The 24042-nt window shown below is 42.5% G+C and overlaps 1 protein-coding gene across 1 annotated transcript; it reads left to right on the forward strand.

Annotated features, from left to right (window-relative positions):
* Positions 1–147: 147 nt before the first annotated feature.
* Positions 148–17424, forward strand: LOC140320025 (uncharacterized). Its single transcript, XM_072397787.1, has 7 exons — positions 148–311; positions 426–483; positions 2153–2258; positions 10294–11376; positions 16055–16118; positions 16926–17050; positions 17197–17424. The coding sequence occupies exons 2-7, from the start codon at positions 439–441 to the stop codon at positions 17226–17228; spliced, it is 1455 nt and encodes a 484-aa protein (XP_072253888.1). The 5' UTR covers positions 148–311; positions 426–438; the 3' UTR covers positions 17229–17424.
* Positions 17425–24042: the final 6618 nt, after the last annotated feature.

Consider the following 24042-nt stretch of genomic DNA (forward strand, 5'->3'; position numbering starts at 1 on the left):
GAATGTACACACGCTTAGATTTCCATCACACAGCGTGCACGCGGAGTTTTCTGATCGATCAGATCAATTATATGTGACGGCATTGCACGCGCGTCAGGCGCGAGCCGTAATTTACAAAGAGTGCGCTGATAAACAGAAGGAAGAGGCAGCTGAGCGCTTCAGTGAGGGAGGGGGCGTGACTGTGGCGTGTTACATAAAAGGTGAAAACCTCCTCTGATCCGAGTCGACACCAAACTGCTCAACAGAGCCCGACTGACCGGAGAGGATCAGTGATATCCCAGCTCTTCTTCATCATCATCACCACAGCTGCGGTCTGCTCCTTTATCCCTTACTGAGGCACTTCTGATCAGTTCTGTTCACTGCACGGAGCTGCAGATGTTCCACTGACAGTGTGGATTAATCTGAGTCTTTTTCTTCATGCACAGGCTTTACAGAAAAATGGCCGCTTCCCTGCTGAGGATTGGACGCCTGAGCTGTGTCAAGGTAATAGAAATGTATTCTTTCATATTGTGCATGAATGTCCATGTGGTTTTGGGCTTGATGTGCAGACTGAACACAACTGGGAGTGTTTGGAGTGAGCTCCCAGTTGCTCAACATGTTGTTGGTTTGTAAAACCCAGGCCTGGTGATCCCACTGGCTTCTGAAAAGAAGTACAAATGAATCTGACTGAGCACACACTGCTGACGGAGTGGAGCAGGTTTAAAGCTGACATGAGGGCTCCAACTCTGAGCTGGAATGTGACTTTCTGAGAGCAGGCCTGCCAGCTGGGATTTACTTACACAGGAAACTTGGTTGTGCAAGTGTTAGTCTGTGCCGACAACCAAATTCTGACCACTCTGGCAACTGTGCATACATTAAAATCCCAGCTTTTTGTTTGTTTACGCTTAATTAAAGGCAGTCATTTAGAAAATCTTACAGCTCACTGACCTACAGTCCTGACCCAGAGTCTTGACCTACAGTCCTGACCCAGAGTCCTGACCCAGTCGTAATTTTTCTTCCAGACTTTCCTGTAATCTTTTAAAGTGTCCTGATCAACACTTCTCCAGCTTTCTGAAGGTCTTTCAGTGTTTTTCTTTGGATATTTTCTGCTTTTTTCACCCATCTTCAGTCCTTGTTCCTGAGCATTTTCAGAGGAATGTGTTTTTTCTTTGTTCAGCCACTTAACTCTGACCTATGAAGCATTCAGGCAGAAAAAAGGCTCCTAACTCAAGGGATGAACCAGTGTTGTGTCGACACAGAACAGACAACTTAGCAAAGAAGCCATTTTAAACTGGATCTTTAGGCACTTTGTTGCCAGCAGCCTGTCACAAAGACACATCATTTGTTCCCATTTCTTTAGCTGCATCTATGAAAAACAGCAAAGAAAACACAGTTTGACAGACAGAAAATAGGATTTCTGCAGCAACAAGGTGATTCCCAAAGAGCTATTAGCTGAAAACTTGGCATATCTCAGCATGGTGTGCAGTGTGTCCTTAAAACATTTGAGGAAACTGGACAAGTGGAGGACAAAAGAAGAAGTGTCAGGCCTAAAAAACTATCTACAGCAGATGAACAGGATCTGAAAGTGATGTCCTTAAGAAAGAGGAAAAAATCCAGCTGTGACCTGACAGGACCTGAGAGATGCATCTGGACCTTCAGCTGATCCATCTACTGTTGGCCCAAGCCTCATCAGAAATGGTCTCCATGGAAGGGTGGCTGTCAAGAAGCCGTTCTTAAGGAAGGGAAACAGGGAGAAAAGGCTGAGCTGTGCCAAATGACACAAGAAGTGGACTGAAAATCAGTGGCAACAGGTCTTATGGAGGGATGAATCCTCCCCAGAGCCCGGACCTCAACATTATTGAAGCAGTGTGGGATCATCTGACAGAGAACATTTACATATTTATACATTTCCTGAAAATGTATAAAGAAATGAGAGCTTGATGGAGACTTTTTCACAGTAACGTACAAGCAGTGCAGCCTCATTTTGTTCTTCCACTCAAATGGCACACCATAGAAAATCAGTTGTCAATGCATTGAAACCTCATCATCAGCTGGATTCTCATCTTCTGTGATGCTTGATATCAGCCTCATTTGTTGAGAATAGTAAATATGCAGAATATCTAAATTAGGCTGTTCCTCTGACTGAGGCTTGGTGTTATTTGTGTGTAATCAGTGTTTGCAGGCCGAGAGCTGGGTTACTCTGAGCAGAGCGCCTACAGCTGTGGCTTTCAGCACAAAATCCGGGGGCTCCAAGAAGTCGGGCAAAAAGAACGGCACAGGTAAGTCTGCTGCTGTCACAACATGGCTGAGCCCTTAACTGAACTGTGGTACAAGCATCATTGTTCTGATGGAGGAATAAACCTGATGTAATATTAGTTTGATGTGAATAGCTTATTCACTTTGAAATATATTTGTTTTTTCTATTCTGTTCTGTATTGAGTACAAAAAAGTTCAAATTTCTGTTCAAGTTCTTAGTAAAGTTAGGGTTAGCAAAGAAAACAAGCACAGCAACTTACAGCCACGTTACATCCCACAACTGTCGTCTGTTTGTTTTTGTTTTGTTCCTTCTGATTTTGAAAGTCTGTAATTGACTCGTAGATTCGATTGATAAGTAGCAGAGGGCACTGAATTCTTTCTGTATTACCTGATGTCATATCCCCTTCAAACAGACATGCAGAAGCTAGAATGGAGGATGTTCAGAGACCTGCTTGGAGGACACTACAAGTACAACAACATTTTCAGTCTAAAGTATGGAAATGCTGTGTTTTCCACATTAGCAGGAAGAGCAGAGCTAGACAGTGGTGTTGTATTGTGGTAATATCCCCAACATGAGCTTGACACTATCCGTAGGTCAACTTTGAGTTAGCCAAACCACCTGTGGCAGGCAAACTACCCAGTGCCCTATACCTGCCAAGTAACGGTATTTTCATGTTATCATAATCCTAGCTACCACATGATAATTGTTTCTATATAATTTTTTAGATGGATAGACAAAATCACCAGTTCTTGTTAGTGCGAAGAAAGTTTATTCCCATTTAAAACATTTTTTAAAAGGGTGGCATACTGATGGGAGTGCTAGGGATATATTCCATCCAGGGAGGTCTGAAGTGAATGAAGTGGATTATCCATACTGTTCTGTAAGAAAGTCAGCAAAGAAGGAATTCATTCTATTGAACTCCAGTGCATCATTATTCAGTTCTCTCTGCTAAACGTTAGTTTCTCTCACTGTAAAGCCCTATACCACTGACAGTTTCAGCAGTTCCTGCTTGACATCTGGGCTGAATATGGCGCTATGCTACATGTTTCTGTTTCTGTATTTATCAGACGCTTTTATCCAAAGCGACTTACAAATGAAGATATAACAGCTTTATAAAAAGCTAACAATAAACTACATAGAAGAAACCCAATAGTCCGACTCTGTCAGAGGTGATAGAGTAGAGATAGGGTGCAGGCATAGAAGGAAGTGCAGAAAAATAAAGTGCAAAGATGGGAAGTGACTCAGTCTGGGATCTGCACTGCAGCAATTAAAAAAAAAATAATAAATAAATTTTGTCTCTCAGGTTGAAAATTGATAATGGATGCCAGAACTGTCAGATACCATATGACTGGCAAATTTGGCTTTTTTTGGCTGTCCTAACAAAAGGTTTGAATGTACTGAACTTGAGCCTTCAAGAGTAAGGCACAGTGGTCAGCCAACTAATGCACAGATCAAGACCTTTGGAACCAAGCTGCTAATTGTCCAGGAACGTTCACAAACGGAGCCCAACACCAGGTATTCGACGGGACAATACTGGTGCAAAAAGTAAGCGGTATGCAGCAGCCATTGCATCCACTATGGTAAAGTTTGATGACCACTTTCAGAATTTTGCAGCAATTGAAAAGGATATGTTAGTGTTCTCTTCTCCCTTCACTGTGGTCCCTGACAACCCTCTTCCTCAGCTGCAACTGGAGCTGATTTAGTTTCACTATGACAAACGAATTGAGGGGCTGACACCAACAGCTCTCATGTGCATTTTTTACCACCAACTGGTTAAATTAGCGTTTCCAGACATGAACATTTGCAGAGAAAATGTGTGTGAGCAGACATCCAAGAACCACGTGAGGTCAAGACTAAGTGACTTTGGACATTTTACGCATGTCAGTCACTGCTCTCAGGCCAGTTCTGGTTTGTGTACTGAAATCCAGATCTTAGTATCACCCTTCTCATTAGTATCAGTAAGTTATCCATTGCTAGTTTCTAGAATATGTCAACTATAGTGAAAATGACTGTTGCCTTCTGAAGGGGGGAATTGGTAACAAAGTCCAGAGCAATATGTGAACAGGAGCCACTAAGAGTGGCTAGAGGACAGTGCTGAACCTGCAGGTGGTTGTGTCCCACTTTTACACATACAGAGCAAGCCAGGACATATTCTCAAGCATCATTCTCTAAAGACTCCCACCAGAAGGACCACATTAGGAGGGAGATCATCCGGCTTACCCCAGGGTGGGAGGCGAACCTAGCTGTGTATACTCAGTCGATTACATTGGAAGGAACGAAGGAAGGGACGTATAAGAGGATGGGGGGACTGGTGCCGGGTCTGGCTCATCCTGCTGAGCATGTTGGATCTGCTCTACAGTTTTTCTGCTTCTACAACACAGGGAGATGGCAAGATGGTATTGGGAGAAGCAGGGTCATAGTCAGTGGGAATTGATCAGAGAGGGCATCTGGTTTAATGTAACGGGAATCAGCGGTATGTTGTTGTAAAATTTAAATGGCCAAAGATTAGCTGCCACCTTGTTTGATGGGAATTTAAGTGTTTAGCATTCTGTAGATTTGACAAGTTTTTGTGATCAGCCCATACAATGTAGAGCTTCTCTGCCCCCTTCAGTCAATGTCTCCATTTCTCCAAGGCCAACCTAATGGCCTGTAACCCACAGTTGGCGACATCAGTTTCTCTCAGCTGGTTGATCTAAAAAAAAAAAAAAAAAACCCACAAGGATGTAGCTTAGTAGCAGGGTCCACATGCTGTAATAACACCACCCTGACCAGTCAGAGTCAGATATCCACCTCCACTACAAACTTTTTCTGAGAATCCGGATGTTCCAGTACTGGAGCCTGGCTGAACTTTTCCCTCAAATTCTGTAAGGCTTGTTCTGTCTCGGATTGGGCTGGAAGATGAGTGGAGTCTGGTTAAAGGCAAAGCATCTTGACGATAGTTTTGGATGAAGCAACAGTAGAAGCTAGCAAAACATTGAAGCTGTTTCCTGGTAGAGGAAGTTGGCTAGTTGGTAACAGTCTTTACTTTCTCCATTTCAGTCTTCACAAGCCCACTCTCAACAATGTACCCCAGGAAGGTGACAGAACTTGCGTGACACTTCTCAGCTTTGACAATCAACTTATTTGTCAACGGTCTATGTCCTCGGTACTCACCTCGGACCTTTGAAAAGATCAAGATATCATCTAGGTATACATACACAAACGGATTCAGAAAATCTCTCAGAATATCATTAACCAGAACTTGGAAGACTACAGGGGCATTAGAATCAGCACCTCCAAATCCGAGACCATGGTCCTCAGCCGGAAAAGGGTGGAATGCCCTCTCCAGGTCGGGAATGAGATCCTCCCCCAAGTGGAGGAGTTCAAGTATCTCGGGGTCTTGTTCACGAGTGAGGGACGAATGGAGCGGGAGATTGACGGGCGGATCGGTGCGGTGTCCGCAGTGTTGCGGGCTCTGGGGACCCCGGGGAAGACCCAGGACATGTTGGAGAGACTATATCTCTTGGCTGGCCTGGGAATGTCTCGGGGTCCCCCTGGAAGAGCAAGAGGAAGTGGCTGGGGACAGGGAAGCTGCCTCCGCGACCCGATTCCTGGAGAAGCGGTAGATGATGGATGGATAGAGGGGGATTAGTGAGGCCTAATGGCAAGACATGATATTCTCGTCAAGGATTATTGAAGGCAGTTTTCCATTCGTCCCATTCCTTGATTCGAACTAAATGATAAGCATTATGGAGGTCTAGTTTGGTAAAAGTAATGGTGCCATAAAGGTTTTTTTAAAGCAGTGGTTATCAGTAGCAAGTGATACTTGTTGTTACAAAAAAGAGACCTGCACCCACTGGAGAAGAGGTAGGTGGAATGACTCCAGTGTCAAGGGATTCCTTTGTATAATTCTCCATAGCCTGACATTCTTGGACCAAAGAGGTTTTAGAGACAGCTAAACAGCAAAGGGTCCACTGGGAGGAGATTAATTGCACAATCTTAGGGCTAGTGAGGAGGAAGAGGAGGAACAGAGCTTCTTTCTGGAAATAAGCAAATGCTCAGTTGTTCATCTATGAAATTCTGTTCGACTTCGCAATCCAATGAAGCTTGAAGGGAAAGACTAACTTAGTAGCCGCAAGTAACATGCAGGGTTATCTTCTTTATCAAGAATTCCTTCACTTAGTGACGGGCATAGGCTTTTGGTCACACAGGGCAAGATGCTACGAAATGTTTGGCCATGCCACAATAGAAGCACAGTTTTTCCTCAATCATCTGCTTTTCTGTTTCTCTGACAACAACTTGGCACTTTTACGGCTAGTGCCTAGTCAACTCACAAAATGACCTCACAGCAGATGCTGAAACAACAGAGCTTGAGTTAAGACAAGGGTCTCTGAGAGGAGAGGGAGATGATTAATAAGAGTTTGAGTGAGACTTGATCCAGATAATGATTGGGTTTGCTCTTACAGAATCCAGGTTTGTGTCTGTGCAGAGGAGGATATAGCTGGCTGTGGTGCAGAGGTCCTGAGTCCGCAGTAGGTTGGTACGGCAGGTAGGTGTGGCTGATAGATAGTTGTGGCGTCCACAAGGAATGCTGACATGAAGTCTCTAAAGTCAGAGCAAGGAAAACAACAGGGAAGACGGCTGGGGTAAGGAGGTAGGGTAAGTAACACAAAGGAGATTTTCTCATGGCAGCACAAGAATCTACCGAATTACTCAAATCAGTTTTATTTATAAAGCCCTTTAACAGCAGCTGTGGCTGAAACAAAGTGCTGTGAATGAATAACAACGCAAAGTATAAGACATAAAACATAAGAACAATATGAAAACAATAATAAACTATAACAATATTAAAACAAAAAAGCAAAAACAGTCCAATTTAAAATCGCCTTTGTGACTGTTGGCTTCCTGTATTGCATGAAGGGGCCCAAGTCAACAGGAGTGGGTTCACAAGAGCTACTGGGACCGAACACCATCACTTCTGTTTTATTTTCATTGAATTTTAAAAAGTTCAAGGACATCCAGGCTTTAATGTCTTCAAAACATAACAGAAGTGGTTTCAGAGAGAAAGCGTCCACATAGATCTGGCTGTCATCAGCGTAACAATGAAAAGACATACCGTGCTTTCTCAGGATGGAACCCAGGGGTAGCAGGTACAATGAGAAAAGCAGGGGCCCTAAAATTGAACCCTGTGAAACCCCATATGACAGTGGACCAGAGCGGGACTCAGAACCACCAAGGCTTACTCACATGGTTCTGTCTGCCAGGTAGGACTTGAACCAGTCCAGGGCGGTACTAGAGATGCCCACTAGGTGCTGCAATCAAGGCACTGAAATGTTGTGGTCCACGGTTTCAAAAGCTGCTGTTAAGTCCAGAAGGACAAGAGTCACATAGTCTCCAGAGTCATTTGCCAGGAGGATGTCATTAAAAACTCTTAATAAAGCTGACTCTGTGCTATGCAGCATTTTAAAGCTGAACTGGAAGACCTCCAGGACATCATGCTCATCCAGAAATGTTTGTTTTAATTGAGTATAAACAACTTTTTCCAAAAATTTTTTACCACAGTATGAAGTGAGACAATCTGGCGAAGACTGGTGGCTCCTGCAGGTCTTTAAGAAGATGAGGAACAGGTGTGTAAGCAGGAGCTGACCAGACTCCGCCCTAAGCTTTCTGGAACCCCACCTAAGGCTCAGAAACCAAAACAAACATCACATCAAAGTGTGACTGTGACAGGCATAACCAACCTGCATCAGCTCCTGAGGATGTTTAAATGGAGAGCTCCCCACACTAGCAATGGAAAAGGAAAGTGTGAGAGGAGCAGAGAGCGCAAACCAGAAATTGACCTTGGCTGGAACCTTGCCAGGATCTGTAGTTCTTGTCACGGTCCCTTTCCCAGAGGCGATTGTCAATTCTTAAAGCTGGTGCTACTAAATCCTCCCAATCTTTAGCTTCATCATGGGAGACCAGCTTGTACACAGTTACACAGTAAAGTGAACATTTTTAAAGCCTTCTCTTCACACCAAGACTCTGGAACCAAAAATCTGAACTCATCAGACAATTTTGCCACTGACTTAGTGCCTTGAGGTAGACCAAACGGCTGCAGAGCCATTTCTTCACAAATGGGGTGGTCAAATAAAAGATTTTGTTGAAACGGTTAAAAGAGACTGACTCAAAGGGTTCATGGTTGAATATGCCTCTTCCCACTTAAGGGCGCAATCTTGTAACATACCGTTAAAGAGATATCTTGGCATAATCGTTTGGAAATGCTCTAGGTTTTGAATTCTAGCATTTGAATGACAGAGCGCACGAAAGTAAGGACCCCCACAGTCACCTAGCTTACCACTAAATCTCTCAGTTGTGGGTGGAACTGGGTCGCGCGTGGAAATGAACCTGAATTAGAACATCAGAAGATGGAGTGGATGACAATTTGGCATGAATCAATTGTTATGCGTTTACCATTTGCACAACCTGCTAGTGGGATTCTGAGATGCTGAACTAGAGAATTAAGCACTTGTTCATGCTCACCTATTTAAGCTCCCTGACAGCGTAATGGCTGCACAGAATGTAGGTGAGTCTGCTGGGTCCAGGGACTTTTTCCATATTGGTATCACAATTTCTGGATCCAAGAAGTAATTAGTTAAAAGGATTATTACGATGACAGATGGAAGACTGATTGGGCTGGAACTAGAAGCTATGTGTTGAGGCCTGGGATATAATGGTCATCTTGCCCTTCAGTCAGTGTATTTTGGCCCATTTAAATGGCGAGATGACCATCACGCCTTGACCTCTTAAAGGGTTATCCTAAGGCAACATGAGGGCAGGAGCCACTGATATTGTATTGACATAGGAAACCAGATATGCTTTTGGATGAATATGTATTTTGGTTGCAGATGGTGCTTGTTGTGTTGGAAAGTTAGTGTCTGATTGAAAGATATTAATTTATGGCATTTATAATTAGAATACATCTAGATCATAGAAGTCGCTACAGTTATATGCGCAGTTGGGTCAAGCTTTTTGTTGCAGCTCGATTTGGCTATTTAACTGAACCATCGGGTCCCAGTATATAAATGTGTAAACACAAATGTGATTGTGTGCAAAAGTCAAGAGATTGCAATGATCAGGTTTCACTGGATTTTTTTTAATCAACTTGTTGCTCCCTGAAATGGTTACTCTTGTCAACTTGTACATAAGCAGGGCATTGAATATGGCAGATTTGGGTAGATGTATTTTTTTGTCCCAGTTTTTGTTTTCATTGCTGTTATTTATTTATTATTATTTATTATTATTCAGTGATGCTTGCACAACAGTTCATCACCCTCACATTTGCCTTTTCATCCACCTGTTTATAAGATTATTTCACTAAATGCCTTTGTGTGTATTGTTGTTGCTGTTCCATTTTATAGATTCTACTGAAGGTCAGTTTATGATCTGATCACTTAATTCATACCATAATTATTGGTCTACTGCATAGACAAGTGGACCTTTACCCTTTTTCATTCATTAAATCTCAACCTTTGTTCTGACCAAGACTAGCTTCCCTGCCACCAGTATCAGAGTTTCTGACATTCAGATTGGGTGTTTTAAAGAAACCCTTTGAAAAAAATTAGGTAAATAAAGAGCTATTGTCTGACTGCAAGTGAGAAATGCTAAAAAGGAAGTTACAGGCCTTTATCATTCCATACACAATAGAGACCAGAGCTGTTGTTTTGGTTTCAATGTTCCTACTTTAATAGATACCCCAAAACTACCTTATGAATAGAACCACACGCACAGACTGATGTGGACACGAAAATAGACAGAAGACACAGAGAATTGTCACAGACAATTCTGTGAATTGAACCTAAATAAATTGGCTCTATCCACGTTATGACTCATAGACGTAAGACATTTTCCTTTTCATACAATTTTTACCGCCCAGTATACTTATACTTAAGTATTTTGGTGTTTTTTTCTCTGTCTGGTTTTGGTGTTTTGATGTAATGTGGGTTTATAGTGGATGTTTTGCCGATAAACCAAATATATACTTCCAAAAAAGAAAAAAATAATGCATTCTGTCTGCTTGCCCTCCTCCTTCATCCTAGACAAAAACCAGGCTAAAACGTTCTTCGATATAGAGAAACTTGTTCAGCACAAGACATATGAGATTCCCAAGAAAGAAGTTTCTCCAGCAGCAGCCGCCACTGCGGCAGCAGAAGCTGCAGCTGCAGCCACAGTTTCTCCAGTGACAGAGACTCTGACCACTGCTGCACATGAGACTGTGGCACCTACCTCTGACCTAGAGGCCACTGCCCCAGTGCTCGAGTCCCCTAACACTGCAGATGGTATCACTGAGCCTGCTTTAGCAGCTGAAGCCACACCTGTTGCTAAAGCACCACCTACAATTGAATCTGCTCCAGCAGCGGAAGTCACAGCTGAAACTGTCGTAGAAGCTATACCAGTTGGTGCCTCAGAGCCAGTTGTTGAAGCTGTACCTGCAGCCGAGGCCACTGAAGCATCTGCAGCAGAAACTAAACCAGCTGTGGAAGCTGCTCCTGAAATGGCTGCTGCTGAAGTCCCTTTAGAAGCAGCCCCAGAACCCGCGGCAGAAGCCAAGCCAGTGGAGGCAGCTCCAGAGCCAGTGGCAGAAGCCAAGCCAGTGGAGGCAGCTCCAGAGCCCGTGGCTGAAGCCAAGCCAGTGGAGGCAGCTCCAGAGCCCGTGGCTGAAGCCAAGCCAGTGGAGGCAGCTCCAGAGCCCGTGGCAGAAGCCAAGCCAGTGGAGGCAGCTCCAGAGCCAGTGGCAGAAGCCAAGCCAGTGGAGGCAGCTCCAGAGCCGGCGGCAGAAGCCAAACCAGTGGAGGCAGCTCCAGAACCCGTGGCAGAAGCCAAACCAGTGGAGGCAGCCCCTGAGCCCGTGGCAGAAGCCAAGCCAGTGGAGGCAGCTCCAGAGCCCGTGGCAGAAGCCAAGCCAGTGGAGGCCGCCCCTGAGCCCGCGCCAGAAACTGTGCTGGTGGAGGTGGCCTCAGAGCCTGCTGTGGCGGAAGCCGTGTCAGCGGAGGCAACAGCTGAAGTTTGTGCCATGGAGAAGAGTAGCGAGGAGCTGGTTGACCCCGCTCCAGTCATATCTGAAGTTGCAGGAGAGGAGCTGCAGGCGGAGGCCCCTGCTGAACCTGTTGAAACATCTGAGGGTACACACTACAACCTCCCCATACCCCCACAATCCTTCTCTTTTCCTCTGTGGACCATGCAGTCTACCCGCAAACATCACTATTTATACAAAGAGTAGTCAAGTGTTCTGATTATTGTAAGGATAAATTGTAAAAATACTTGATATTACAAACACATTCAACACTTGTTTTTATTTTTTGTTGATGTCGTAGCCTCACACAGCTTGTTCCTAACACTTCCTTAGTGTTACTCAGTGTTACTGTATTTTATCCTATAACATTCAACCTCACCCACTTCATGCCATACACACCCTTCCCTATCTTTAATGCTGTTTCAACTCCTACCTTTCATGTGCTGCATGAGTTCATGTCACAGCATTTTGGCTTGAGATTTATGGTTGCTCTATACATGGGAATAGACGTTTACAATACTAATGCCTGTGTGCTAATTGCATGACTGTCTTTGGTCTCTTTTTTATTAGTTTGTCTCACCTTTTCCTCATTACTGGTTTAAACTGCATCCTTACAGATTTCTTTTTATTTCAACATCCATATTTTGATTACCTGCCCTTTCTCCAGAGATATTCCAACATTACAGAAGATATTGTAATTCTCGGTACTGCCTGTTTCTAAATGGTGTTAGGGTAGGGGACTATTATTCATTGAAACGCTAAAGATAATCTTACTTGCACTTTTTTCTTGTGCAAAGGAGTTTTTAAAGCTGTAATCATCACTTGTCCTCTTTGTTTACTTTACACTTCTCACACTAATCTGGGAGTCCCTTGGACCATGTGACACAAGTCATCTTTACATGTGTGATTTGGTGTATTTTAGTAATGAATTCAAAGTGAATGCCAACTTTCCTTCCCTTTCATGGTAAAAGCACATGGTGAGATTGCATCCTGGTTGCTGTGAGGGGAGTTAAAGAAATGTAGTGATAAGGCCTAAAGAATCAATTTAAAAAAAGACTTCAAGTGTGTGTGAAAATAGAATTAGGCAGCTTTGCAATTACAACATTCAGATGGGTGACAAATGAAAAGAGAAACCACAATCAACTGACTAAGCAAGGTGTTTGGCCACAATGTGGCAGTGTGTTCTTCAGGATCCACCTGATGTAGTTCTCTCAACCCAGAAAAATAATGCATTTGTTGGCTGAATTCTGAGTAGTCTGTGAAAAGGGACAGCCTCTGCTGCACTGCTGTAACACTATTGGCCTTAAAATGCAGAATTTGAAGAATACAACCCCTGAACTGCAACACAACCATTGCCATGATGGAAGAAACACTCCCATTAGGATAGAGACCCATCATCAAGGGCTAGACTTTGGTCCTTCCCTCTAAGAGCCATGTTATACCTTCATTGATCCATCTACACGTGATGATGGCCAGTTTTTCAACATGGACTGACAGATGTGTAGTCCTCCAAAAAGCTAACAACAGACAGTTTTCTATGAGGATGCGTTTAGCTTCACCCAGCTTAAGCTGGGGGGCGCAATGACAAAAGATTTCACAACATAGAGGAAAAAGTACCAAAAACCATTAATCGCAAAAAAACTCATTTGAAAAGCTCAGGCACCAGTGCACCGGACAATCCTAATTATCTTAACTTTTGGATTCCCTTTATCACCAAGGAGATCTTTGTCCTTTTTTCACAGTGGAGCAAAGCTAAAGGACCAACAATAATGCTATCATAACTAAGAATATTCCACAGCTCCGATTGTTCAACATATTAATGAGACTGCTCCCAAGTGGCCTAAAAATGTTACAACTGGTGTACAGAAATGTATGTTCACCTCTGCAGAAGTTATCACACCCCTGCTTAGCTCATCATTTCAGCACAATTATTCACCAGAATCCTCAGTTTGCATATCAGGCAAGCTTCTGCTTCTCTGGTGCCCCTTCACATGTTTCTTGGTGTGCTGTCTTCTTGTAGAATCACAGTATCTTTCACTTGTGAATTTCATCATTTTCTTTACCATTTCTGTCACCGTTCAAGATTCAACTGGTATTTCCATTTCTGTATAAAACTGTACAGAAGAGATGAGTACAAATGTCAATGTGTTCCATTCTGGCGAACAAGCAAGTAAACAACATTCTATATTCTTATATTTCTTTTGTGTCTTTGGCATCTTGCACACTTGTAAATGTGTGAGAAGACCTCTCTTCTGACAGATGCATGGTTTCTGCAGGCGATATGGGATGATACACGCACATTTGCTAAGCCACTTTCAACATGGAAGCCTCTGTGAATGAATTTCTTAGATGGTTTCCTGAACTTTCCTTTGCCCTGCATCAGCAGATGATTGAGTCCACCGTTGGAACATCCATCTTACTTTATATACTAAAGGTTTTGAGTCTAGACTGCCTTCATCCCACTATTACTCACTATGTTACGTGATGAGATGACTGTTCTTGATCTTGTAGACAGAACGAATGGAGTCAAACTGATATTCTGTTTATGTCAAAGTCTTGGGTTAATTCATCTAGGAAATAGCTTTACTCTGGATGTCAAACCAACCATCAACCAAACGTCTTGATCTGGATAGTTTTACAGAGAAAACCATCCTTGTGTGATTGAAGATTTTTTGGAATGGATTAAAATTTCTCAAACTTGACCAATTCAGTTCTACAGCATATTGAAGCAGATACTGTTGACCAAAGGAGAACCAACTTAATGTCAACTATAGATCCCAGTACATGTTTTCTGACATTTATCCAGCACTTGTTTGCAAAACCAACAGTCTAAATACAGATTGTTAGACCTCCCTCTTCCCAGCACAATCCTCCAACTCTTACAGACGACACAAACATGTTTCCTAGCTCGGAGAGAGATATAATCTCTGCAGTGAGTCTTGGCTCTACCTCCACGCTTCCTCCTGGTGAGACTTGTCTGAACACCTCCCCTGGGAGGCATCTGGATGGCAAAAAAACCCCAGAAGAAGTGCTTTGAGATGACATTTGTTGTGATTTGGCACTACATAAATAAAACTGCCACTTAACAGCGAGTTGATGCTGAGCCCTTCCATGATGACCGAGCTCCCTTCCCTTTAACAACCTGCAGAGGAAACTCCTTTCACAATTACCATTCAAAGTTGCGTTCAATTTCATTCTTTTGGGGTCTCAGCCTATGGCTCAGAAGGGTTGGGAACATAGATCATAGAACTCTTGCGGCTTTGCTCCATCTTCATCACGACACAATGGTAAAGTATCTGCATCACAGCAGATATTAGTCAAATCTGCCTGTCAATCTCCAACTCTTTGGAAGAAGGACCCAAGATACTTAAACTTCTCCATCTCAGGCAGCGACTCACCCCCAGCATGGAGTTAGTGATTCACATTTTTCTAACTGTGAACAATGGCCTCAGACTTGCCAGTGCTAATTTTTTATTTTATTTCCACTGCTTCATACTAGCTGCAAACCACCCCAGTACCTGCTGGAGGTCTCCAATTGGTCATGCCAACAGGACCACATCATGTGCAAAATGCAATAATCCTATGCAAACCAAACTGGAAAACTTCAGGACCTCTGCTCTGCAATGAAATTCTGTCCATAAAAGTTATAAACGTAATCCGTAATGAAGGGCAGTCCAGGTGTCCAACACACCAGAAATGAATCTGACTTAATCCAGCCATGGAAGCAGCTATCACTCTTGTTTTTCAGGCACCAAATGGTTGGTTGCAAAGAGCCCAATGTCCCATACTCCCCCCAAGCACCTCTCACAGGAATCTACGAGGGACATAGTCATCAGCGTTCAAGTCCACGAACACTTGCATATTTGCTGTGCTTTTTCCCCTCTTTACAATCGCACATTAATTCTTGCCCAAGGACACATGCAGAGGCTGGGAATCGAAACCACCAAACTTTAGATTGGAAGATGGCCACTGCATTCGGATTCACTGATGGCCATTGCCATTCCCACAAGCTGTGTATTCATACTTGTAACACTTACTTGAACTTATTCTTGACGTCTTAAGGTAAATGGCAAAAACTGATGTTTGTTTAGGATTAATTCATATGCAGGTGATACTTTTCGCTTGATAATATCAAAAAATATCTTCAACCTCACTAATTTGAACTATTTCTTATGCATTTATTTTGTATGAACGAAATAGGAAATCTGTCAAAGGGAGTGAATTAGTTTTTGAGGCGGCCTATAGCACACTAATGCTTAAGTCACAGTTTTTTACCCTATTTACTTTATTTATTATTGCTGAACAGCCGAGAATTCTTTTCTAACTGAAGGCCCCAACAATAATCCCTCTTTTAATACCCTGTTCTCTTGACAGAATACTTGACAGAATCTGTTGTGCATTTTTACATGTGCCACAGCAAATTACAGCAAGCATTTGTGGTGCATCTGTGTGAAAGCATAGCATAGGCTGTTTCTCCATTTATCGATTCAGCTTTTGCTTTAATTTGTCACCCATCTGTGTAAAGGCACAGCAAGGCTATGAATATGTTGTGTAGCATGACCTATCACAGCAACCTTTAACCTGGTAACTGACCTTTCCCACGTTCTTTCCTATTTCACCTCTTTAGTTGTCAACTGTGTCACTTCCAGGTGCAGTTTTGCGCATGATGGTTACAGTTAAAACCAGATGTATTAGTTGTTGTCAAATGGATAAATGATATCCAAAAATGTTGAGTGTTTTTCTGTGTAGAGCAATTATTCATTTGTTTATTTTCCTGTGACTCTTAGTTCAAATGGACCCAATTCAGAAGCTCTTCTTGGACTCCATACGCCAGTATTCATCAAAAAGCCAGTAAGTATTACTACAGGAAAAATATTTGTTAGAGGGTTGTCTGAAAAAGTTGAGGGACTTTGTCGCTTAGCTGTGGTTAATTATGGAGAGTTTATTCAGAGGACCAACTGAAGAGTTCTTCCCTCAAGCAATGATGTGGTTTTCAGTGACTGATGCCCCTTTAATAGACCACCAGCAGGTCCTGGGTCTCTAGAGAATGGACAACCCTGTCATGGAGTCATAACAAGATACAAAAAGAGTTGGTACTGAACTTCCCTTTGAAACTGTCTTCCTGTAAATCTCCAGTGTCAGATACAGTGAGCACAGCATCAACTAAAGTATCAGCCTCACTCCAAAGTGAATATATTCCCCCATCAGTTGTAGGGTTGATATCAAGATCTTGACAACCTTGCAATCCTCTTATTTCAGGGTTGGTTCAGTTTCTTGCTCCAGTTCCTTTAAATAAGCTTTAAAATCCTTTTTTTTTCAATGTAAAACGGTACATTATGGCTAATTGATGGCATTATTGCCGCACATACTTAATTCTTTCAGTGACATCAACATTTGTATTAAACAGGACCCTTGTCTTTTCTGCTGTTGGTTTGCTACATTATCAGTAACGTTTTAAATCAGTGTAATGTTTTAACACATTTTTATGTTCACTGAACCAAATTATGTTATCAATAATTAATCAGAAATGCAGCTTCAAGATTTCTGCTATATTCCTTGAATTCCTTTTATTGTATTTTTATAGCAGCAGTTTACAGCTTTTGATCATGTCAAGGCTCTCTTGTAAAGGAGAAACTGTTGTCATATCCCCTGTTTCAGGGCAACAGGGGGGCTGGTAGATGCAGGTTCAGAGTATGAGAAGGCATTGGCAGAAGAGATAGCAAAACTTCAGAGACTCTACGGTGGTGGAGACCTTTCGTCTTTCCCAGAATTCAAGTTCACAGGTGAGAGAACTATTCCTCGACAGCTGTGCGAAGAGCAGTGCGTGATATGATTCCTGCTCTCAACAGCTTAGCTGTTTTCATTATGAAAATAGACTAATATTTTATTTTAAAGCCAGAGAAAATGACTTTTACTTTGAATGTTTCAGAGCCCCAGTTGGATGAAGTATCCCAGAAGTGAACATCAGCACACTGCAGCTGAACTTTTCTACTGTCTTCTGTTTCCTGTACATCTCTTCTTCGTAGTGGAACATTAACTGTATGTTTGCTCTTTGCTTTATGTGTGAAGATAGAGCTGAATCCAAACATGTTACAGTAATGAAAGCCAAGAGTGAACTTAGAACTGTGAATTAAGCTTGTCTAGATGTATCATGGCTGAGCTGAGTGTGAAGAAAACTAATAAAAACTAAGGGAATGTTAGTTGGATACCTGACTCTTTCCTTCTCCTCAAAGATCTGAAATAGCTTAAGACTTGATGTTGATGACCAAGCTGTCAGATGAGTGTTCAGAGATTGACCAAATACTCTCCAAAGATGAGACTTGTGGAAACTGTTCTGTATTGTTTTTTTTTTTTTTTAAAGGTTTTGGTTGTTGCTTTTTTTGTACTACTGGCCTTTATTTGAAAGTAGCTGGACAGGAAAGTGGGCATAGAGTGGGGGAAGACATGCAAGTGCCCCAGGGTGGGACTCGAACCCAGGCCGGTTGCATAATTTCTCAACTCTGGTTTAGAAACTGTGCTGCTTATTTTCCTTTTCTTTTTTTTATGTCACAAGCTATCAGTCCAAAAAAGTTGTTTACAGGTGGGAGCAGCTGACTGAGCCCAACTACTGCTTGGATTTGCCAAATCCCTGATGAGTGGAAGAGGAAATGGGGTGTATCACGTTACCTCGGTTGCCGCTTTGCATTACTAAACATAAGAAAGATCAGACCACACCTAACCCAACATGCCCCCCAGCTCCTGGTGCAGGCCATGGTCATCTCCCGCCTTGACTATTGCAACACTCTCCTAACTGGTCTCCAGCCTGTACTATGAAACCTCTGCAGATGGTCCAGAACGCAGCGGTGCGTCTGGTCTTCAATCAGCCTAAAAGAGCACGCCCCCCCTCTGTTCATTGAGCTCCTCTGGCTGCCCTTAGCCGCCCGCATCAAATTCAAGTCCCTGATGTTAGCTACAAAGAGCTTAATGGAGCGGCTCCATCTACTTGAATGCTCTTGCAAAGGCTTCTGTCCCAACTGGGTCCCTCCGTTGGTCCCAGGATTGTCGTCTAGCAGCTCCTACACCACGCCTAAGACAATCCAAACTCTGTTCATGTGTCGTCCCACGATGGTGGAATGACCTACCGAGCGCTACCAGAACAGGGGCGTCCCTGTCTATCTTCAAGAAGCTCCTGAAAACCCAGCTCTTCAGAGAGCATCTCCTATCCCAGCACTTATCTTGTACTTCCCTCCCCCCTCTATCTCTGCACTTTATCTTTCTGCTCTTCCTTCTATGCCTGCACCCTATCTCTACTCTGTCCCCTCTGACAGAGTCGGACTCCTGGGTTCCTTCTATGGAGCTTATTGTTAGCTTTTTTTATATAGCTTGTTATATCTTCATTTGTAAGTCGCTTTGGATAAAAGCGTCTGATAAATGCAGAAACATAAACATAATAATATTCAGTCAATGAGTAATCCTACCTGGCCACTCTGGACTTGTGGGTTCATGGTTGGTGCTTGATACTGTATCTTGCTTCTGACTCTGACTCTAAAGTTTCCCAGTCATGTGGTGTCGCAACATACTATTATTTAAATTATATAACGTTACGTTATACGCCACAACGCCACCCAATTCCTTGACTTGATAATTAATTAACTTAAACGGTGGTTTGCAGGCAGAGTTCAACATGTTGCCTTAAGTTACTTTTGTCAACTTGTAATATGTTAATTTTGTGGTTATATTAAAATGTGCTTTTTTCAACTTCCAAAAATTTTGATTTGAGGGGGCAAGGCCCCCTTCTTGCCTCTGCGTAGAGCCGACCTCGACTACAACATTATCAAATCACACTGGAGTAACAGATCATTGAAACAAGAAGTAATGCTGAATATAAAGGAGGTATCCTCAGTGGTGGCCAGGTCTGTCAGACATGGGGTAGAGGGAGGTCCCAGATGCAGAATTCAAAAGCAAAAACTTGATTTATTTTCAAAAGACAAGAATAAAAAGCACGGCTGAGCCGGTTATCAATAAATCTAAAACTGAGGAATCAATCAAACAAGACTATGACTGTGGAAACTAAGAGGCAAAACCTGACCAAACCTGAAAACCGTGAACGAGTTGCATGAAGTGAGGTAAGAATTTTGCATTGCACTGAGGGAAACCTGGAAACTAAATACTGTGGGGAGGTGATTGGTGATGGGGTGCAGCTGTGAAACAAAGGCAGGTACTTGAGTGACGTGAGGGAAAAACATGATAAGAAATAAACCTAAAAGCTGAAAAAACAAAAACAAAAGTCAAAACATGACAAGGTAATTCTTAGGGGATTACATGTAGTATTTTTACAATATATAATACACAAAAAGGGTGTCTCAGTCTGTATTACTGCTGTTGCTTCAAGCTTCCTCTAAAAGTTTCAATCAAAGTTGCACTTTTTGTTGAAGTTATGAGTCATCCTGAGACATTCACCAATTAAAACAGCAGCATCTTAAGGAGCAGAAGGTGCTTCGCTTCGACACAGACACGTTTATAGATTAACTGCAGGTTAGACAAGGATTTTAGAAATGAACACGTAAAGATCAAACGTGTCCTCCAAAGGACGACAATGATCTAAATTTGATACATTTCTAGGTTACAGCGAACTGGTTAAACTGTCAGAGAAATCACAACCACAACACGTGTTTAGCATCTGCAGGTTTATGAAAAGGGAGAGAGTATAAAGCTGTGGTTTATTTCTGGAACTGAACATTTATTCTACTGGATACAAAGACATGTTGTCATTTCTGCAAAGAATATTATTATGCATTACAAAGACACCAATGGATGTGCTCTAATGTAGTAGGAATAAAACTAATAGAATATGACAATAAGTGCGCAGTATGTCTGCATTAAGTTTTTCATCTTCCTTCATTTCATCTGGTTTGATAACAAAATGCAGGGCAAAAAGCAGAGAGCCACAGCAGGGAAAAACTGAGCCACAATAAATCTACCATGACTCTTTACTGCCACCTAGTGGCACCTACTATGAGCTACAACCCAGAGCAGCAGCAGCAGTGTGCGTTTCTGCTTAATGGCTTGAAGAATATCAAACAAACCTCTGGAGAGATGTTTCACTTTGTTACATTTTGGGGTTTTATTTTTGTTTTTCTCAGGTTTAGAAAGGTGTTGTGAGGCAACAGTTTGTCCCTGTGTGAACTGGGCAAGGAGAGAAAAATAACGATGTTTCTTGCGATTGTGAGTTTAGTTTGGATAAAGGTTTTACACAGATAATGAACAGTGAAAGAGACATACATACATATATACAACTATTTGTGTTAAAAAGCAAAAGAATAGGTGTACCTAATAAAGTGGCCGGTGAGAGTATGTACATATATATGTGAATATATATATATATATATATATATATATATATATATATATATATATATATATATATTGTATATGTACTACCATTCAAAAGTTTGGGGTCACTTAGAAATGTTCTTACTTTTCAAAGAAAAACACTATTTTTTTCAATGAAGTTAACATTAAATTAATCAGAAATACACTCTATACATTGTTATTGTGGTAAATGACTATTCTAGGTGGAAATGTCTGTTTTTTAAAGAAATATCTACATAGGTGTATAGAGGCGTGTATAGAGGTGTCTTCTAATGGTACATTGTGTTTGCTAATTGTCTACATTTCTACCTCAACAAATTAACAGCCAGAATGCAAAAGGTCTGCAATGCTATAATTGTTGCAAATGGAGCATTCTTTGACTAAAGGAACGTTTGAAGAACAAAATCAATATTTCAAATAAATATCGTTATTTCTAATCTTGTCAATGTCTTGATTATATTGTCTATTAATTTTGCAACTCATTTAATAAATAAAAGGGTGAATTTTCATGGAAAACACAAAATTGTCTGGGTGAGCCCAAACCTTTGAACAGTAGTGTATATATATATATATATATATATATATATATATATGGCAGTTGTGTGGACAAAAATGCCTTGTTGGTGTGAGAGGTCAGAAGAGAATGGGCAGACTGGTTCCAGATGATAGGAAAGCAACGGTAACTCAAATAAGCACTCGTTACAACCAAGGAATGCAGAATACCATCTCTGAACGCACAACACGTCGAACCTCGAAGAAGCTACAGCAGCAGAAGACCACATCGGGTGCCACTCCTGTCAGCTAAGAACAGGAAACTGAGACTACAATTCACACAGGCTCACCAAAACTGGACAATAGAAGATTTGAAAAATGTTGCCTGGTCCGACGAGTCTCGATTTCAGCTGTGATGTTCAGATGGTCGGGTCATAATTTGCTGTAATTAACATGAAAGCATGGATCCATCCTACCTTGTATCAATGGTTCAGGCTGCTGGTGGTGGTGTGATTCAAGATTCAAGATTCAAGAAGCTTTATTTATCCTGAGGGAAATTGCTGTGCAACAGTTACGAACAAGCGGGAAAGTACAAAGTGAAATAAAATTAACTTAAGATGAATAAAAATAAAATAAAATAAAGCTAACATAAAATAACATAAGTAACTGAATACAATATGTGCAATGTGCAAATTAGCAGACAATGGCGCAATGGTGTGAGGGATATTTACTTGGCACACTTTGGGCCACTTAGTACCAATTGAGCATCGTTTAAATGCCGCAGCCTACCTGAGTATTGTTGCTGACCATGTCCATCCCTTTATGAGCACAGTGTATCCATCTTCTGATGGTTACTTCCAGTAGGATAACGCACCATGTCACAAATCTCATATCTCCCAAACTGGTTTCTTGAGCACCTTTGGGATGTGGTGGAACGGGAGATTCACATCATAGATGCGCAGCTGACAAATCTGCAGCAACTGTGTAATGCTATCATGTCACTATGGGCCAAAATCTCTGAGGAATGTTTCCAACACCTTGTTGAAAGTATGCCACGAAGAATTAAGGCAGTTCTGAAGGCAAAAGGGGGTCCGACCTTTGACTAGCAAGGTGCACCTAATAAAGTGGTGAGTGTATATGCCCCAAATATCATTCCTGTGTAGATGCTTGATATATTTTCAGTAAATGCGGTATGCGACCGCTGGGATAAGCTCCGGCCCCCCCACGGCCCAACAGTTGGATTAAGCGGGTATAGAAAATAGCCAAGGGGGTTGGGTGCAGTGTGAGCTGGGCAGCAGCCGAAGGCAGAGACCTTAGCGGTCTGATCCTCGGCTGAAGCTGGCTCTTGGCACATGGAATGTCATCTCTCAGTTGGGGAAGGAGCTTCAGCTGGTGCGCAAGGCTGAGAAGTTCCGGCTAGATATAGTCAGACTCACCTCGACGCATGGCTTGGGCTCTGGAACCAGTCTCCTTGAGAGGGGTTGGACTCTTTTCCACTCTGGAGTTGCCCGTGGTGAGAGGTGCAGACTGGATGTGGGCAATCTGTTCACAAGTGAGGAACGAATGAAGCGGGAGATTGACAAGTGGATCGGTGCGGGGTCAGCTCTGCATCGGCCTGTCGTGGCGCAGAAGGAGCTGTGCCAGAAGGTGAAGCTCTCAATTTATCGGTCAGTCTACACTCCTACTTGGATTGTTCGGTATACCGGTACTAAATTGGTACCGGGGTACTGAGGCATTAAAACGGTACTATACTGCGCTTGGATGAGACCGGTACTTGAGGTACTTGGGACTGTAGCGAAGTGCTACATGGAATTACTTCGGCTTTAAAACAATGAGCACGGCGAAGCCATTAACACCGAAGCACCACTGTATAAACGTGTCACAAAACGTGTCTGGCCAAGGGTGGAAAACATTTTAAGGACAAGCACCCAGACCTGCATAAGGAGTTCAGAGAACGACAGATAATAACTTATATACCCCCCAAAAAAGGCCACATTCAGTACTAAAAGCAAGCAACGCCAGCCCCCTACACTCTCCACAAAAGTAGCTCTGGAAAAAAATGAAAGCTGCATTACAATTAGCTACCACTTTCTCTGGTTTAAATAGCCTATTTAGATTCTTTCATTTGATATTTTATTTCTTTTAAAACTGTGTTGTTTGTGCATTAGAAAAGTCTGTCTTCGTGGTAGTTTATTTTATTTTCTGATGCATAGTTATAGTTCTAAGATTTACTATCAAAATAAAGTAAATATTGACATTTTTGTGTTTTTATTTTTTATTGTCTTTTTATTTGGAAAAGTTGTTCCTACCTTCACCTATGGTCACAATCTGTGGGTAGTGACCGAAAGAACGAGATTGCAGATACAAGCGGCTGAAATGGGCTTCCTGTGCAGGGTGTCTGGGTTCTCCCTTAGAGATCCTGGACGCCTCCCCGGTGAGGTGTTCCAGACACGTCCCACTGGGAGGAGACCCCGGGGAAGACCCGGATATAAAAAATAGCCAAGGGGGTTGGGTGCAGTGTGAGCTAGGCAGCAGCCGAAGGCAGAGACCTTAGCGGTCTGATCCTCGGCTGAAGCTGGCTCTTGGCACATGGAATGTCACCTCTCAGTTGGGGAAGGAGCTTCAGCTGGTGCGCAAGGCTGAGAGGTTCCGGCTAGATATAGTCAGACTCACCTCGACGCATGGCTTGGGCTCTGGAACCAGTCTCCTTGAGAGAGGTTGGACTCTTTTCCACTCTGGAGTTGCCCGTGGTGAGAGGTGCAGACTGGATGTGGGCATACTCATACATACAAACTATATACATATATATAAATATATGTATGTATATATAATAGCGGAAGCCCATGATTTGTTTTGGAACAAAGGAAATGACTGCTACAGGCACCAAACAACAGTTTAGAGTCCCTGGAGGAGGCACTGGAGAGTGCTCTTG

The sequence above is a fragment of the Leuresthes tenuis genome, unplaced genomic scaffold (genome assembly GCF_036924035.1).
Source record: "Leuresthes tenuis unplaced genomic scaffold, fLeuTen1.0.hap1 SCAF_12, whole genome shotgun sequence".
In the NCBI taxonomy this organism is placed as follows: domain Eukaryota; kingdom Metazoa; phylum Chordata; class Actinopteri; order Atheriniformes; family Atherinopsidae; genus Leuresthes; species Leuresthes tenuis.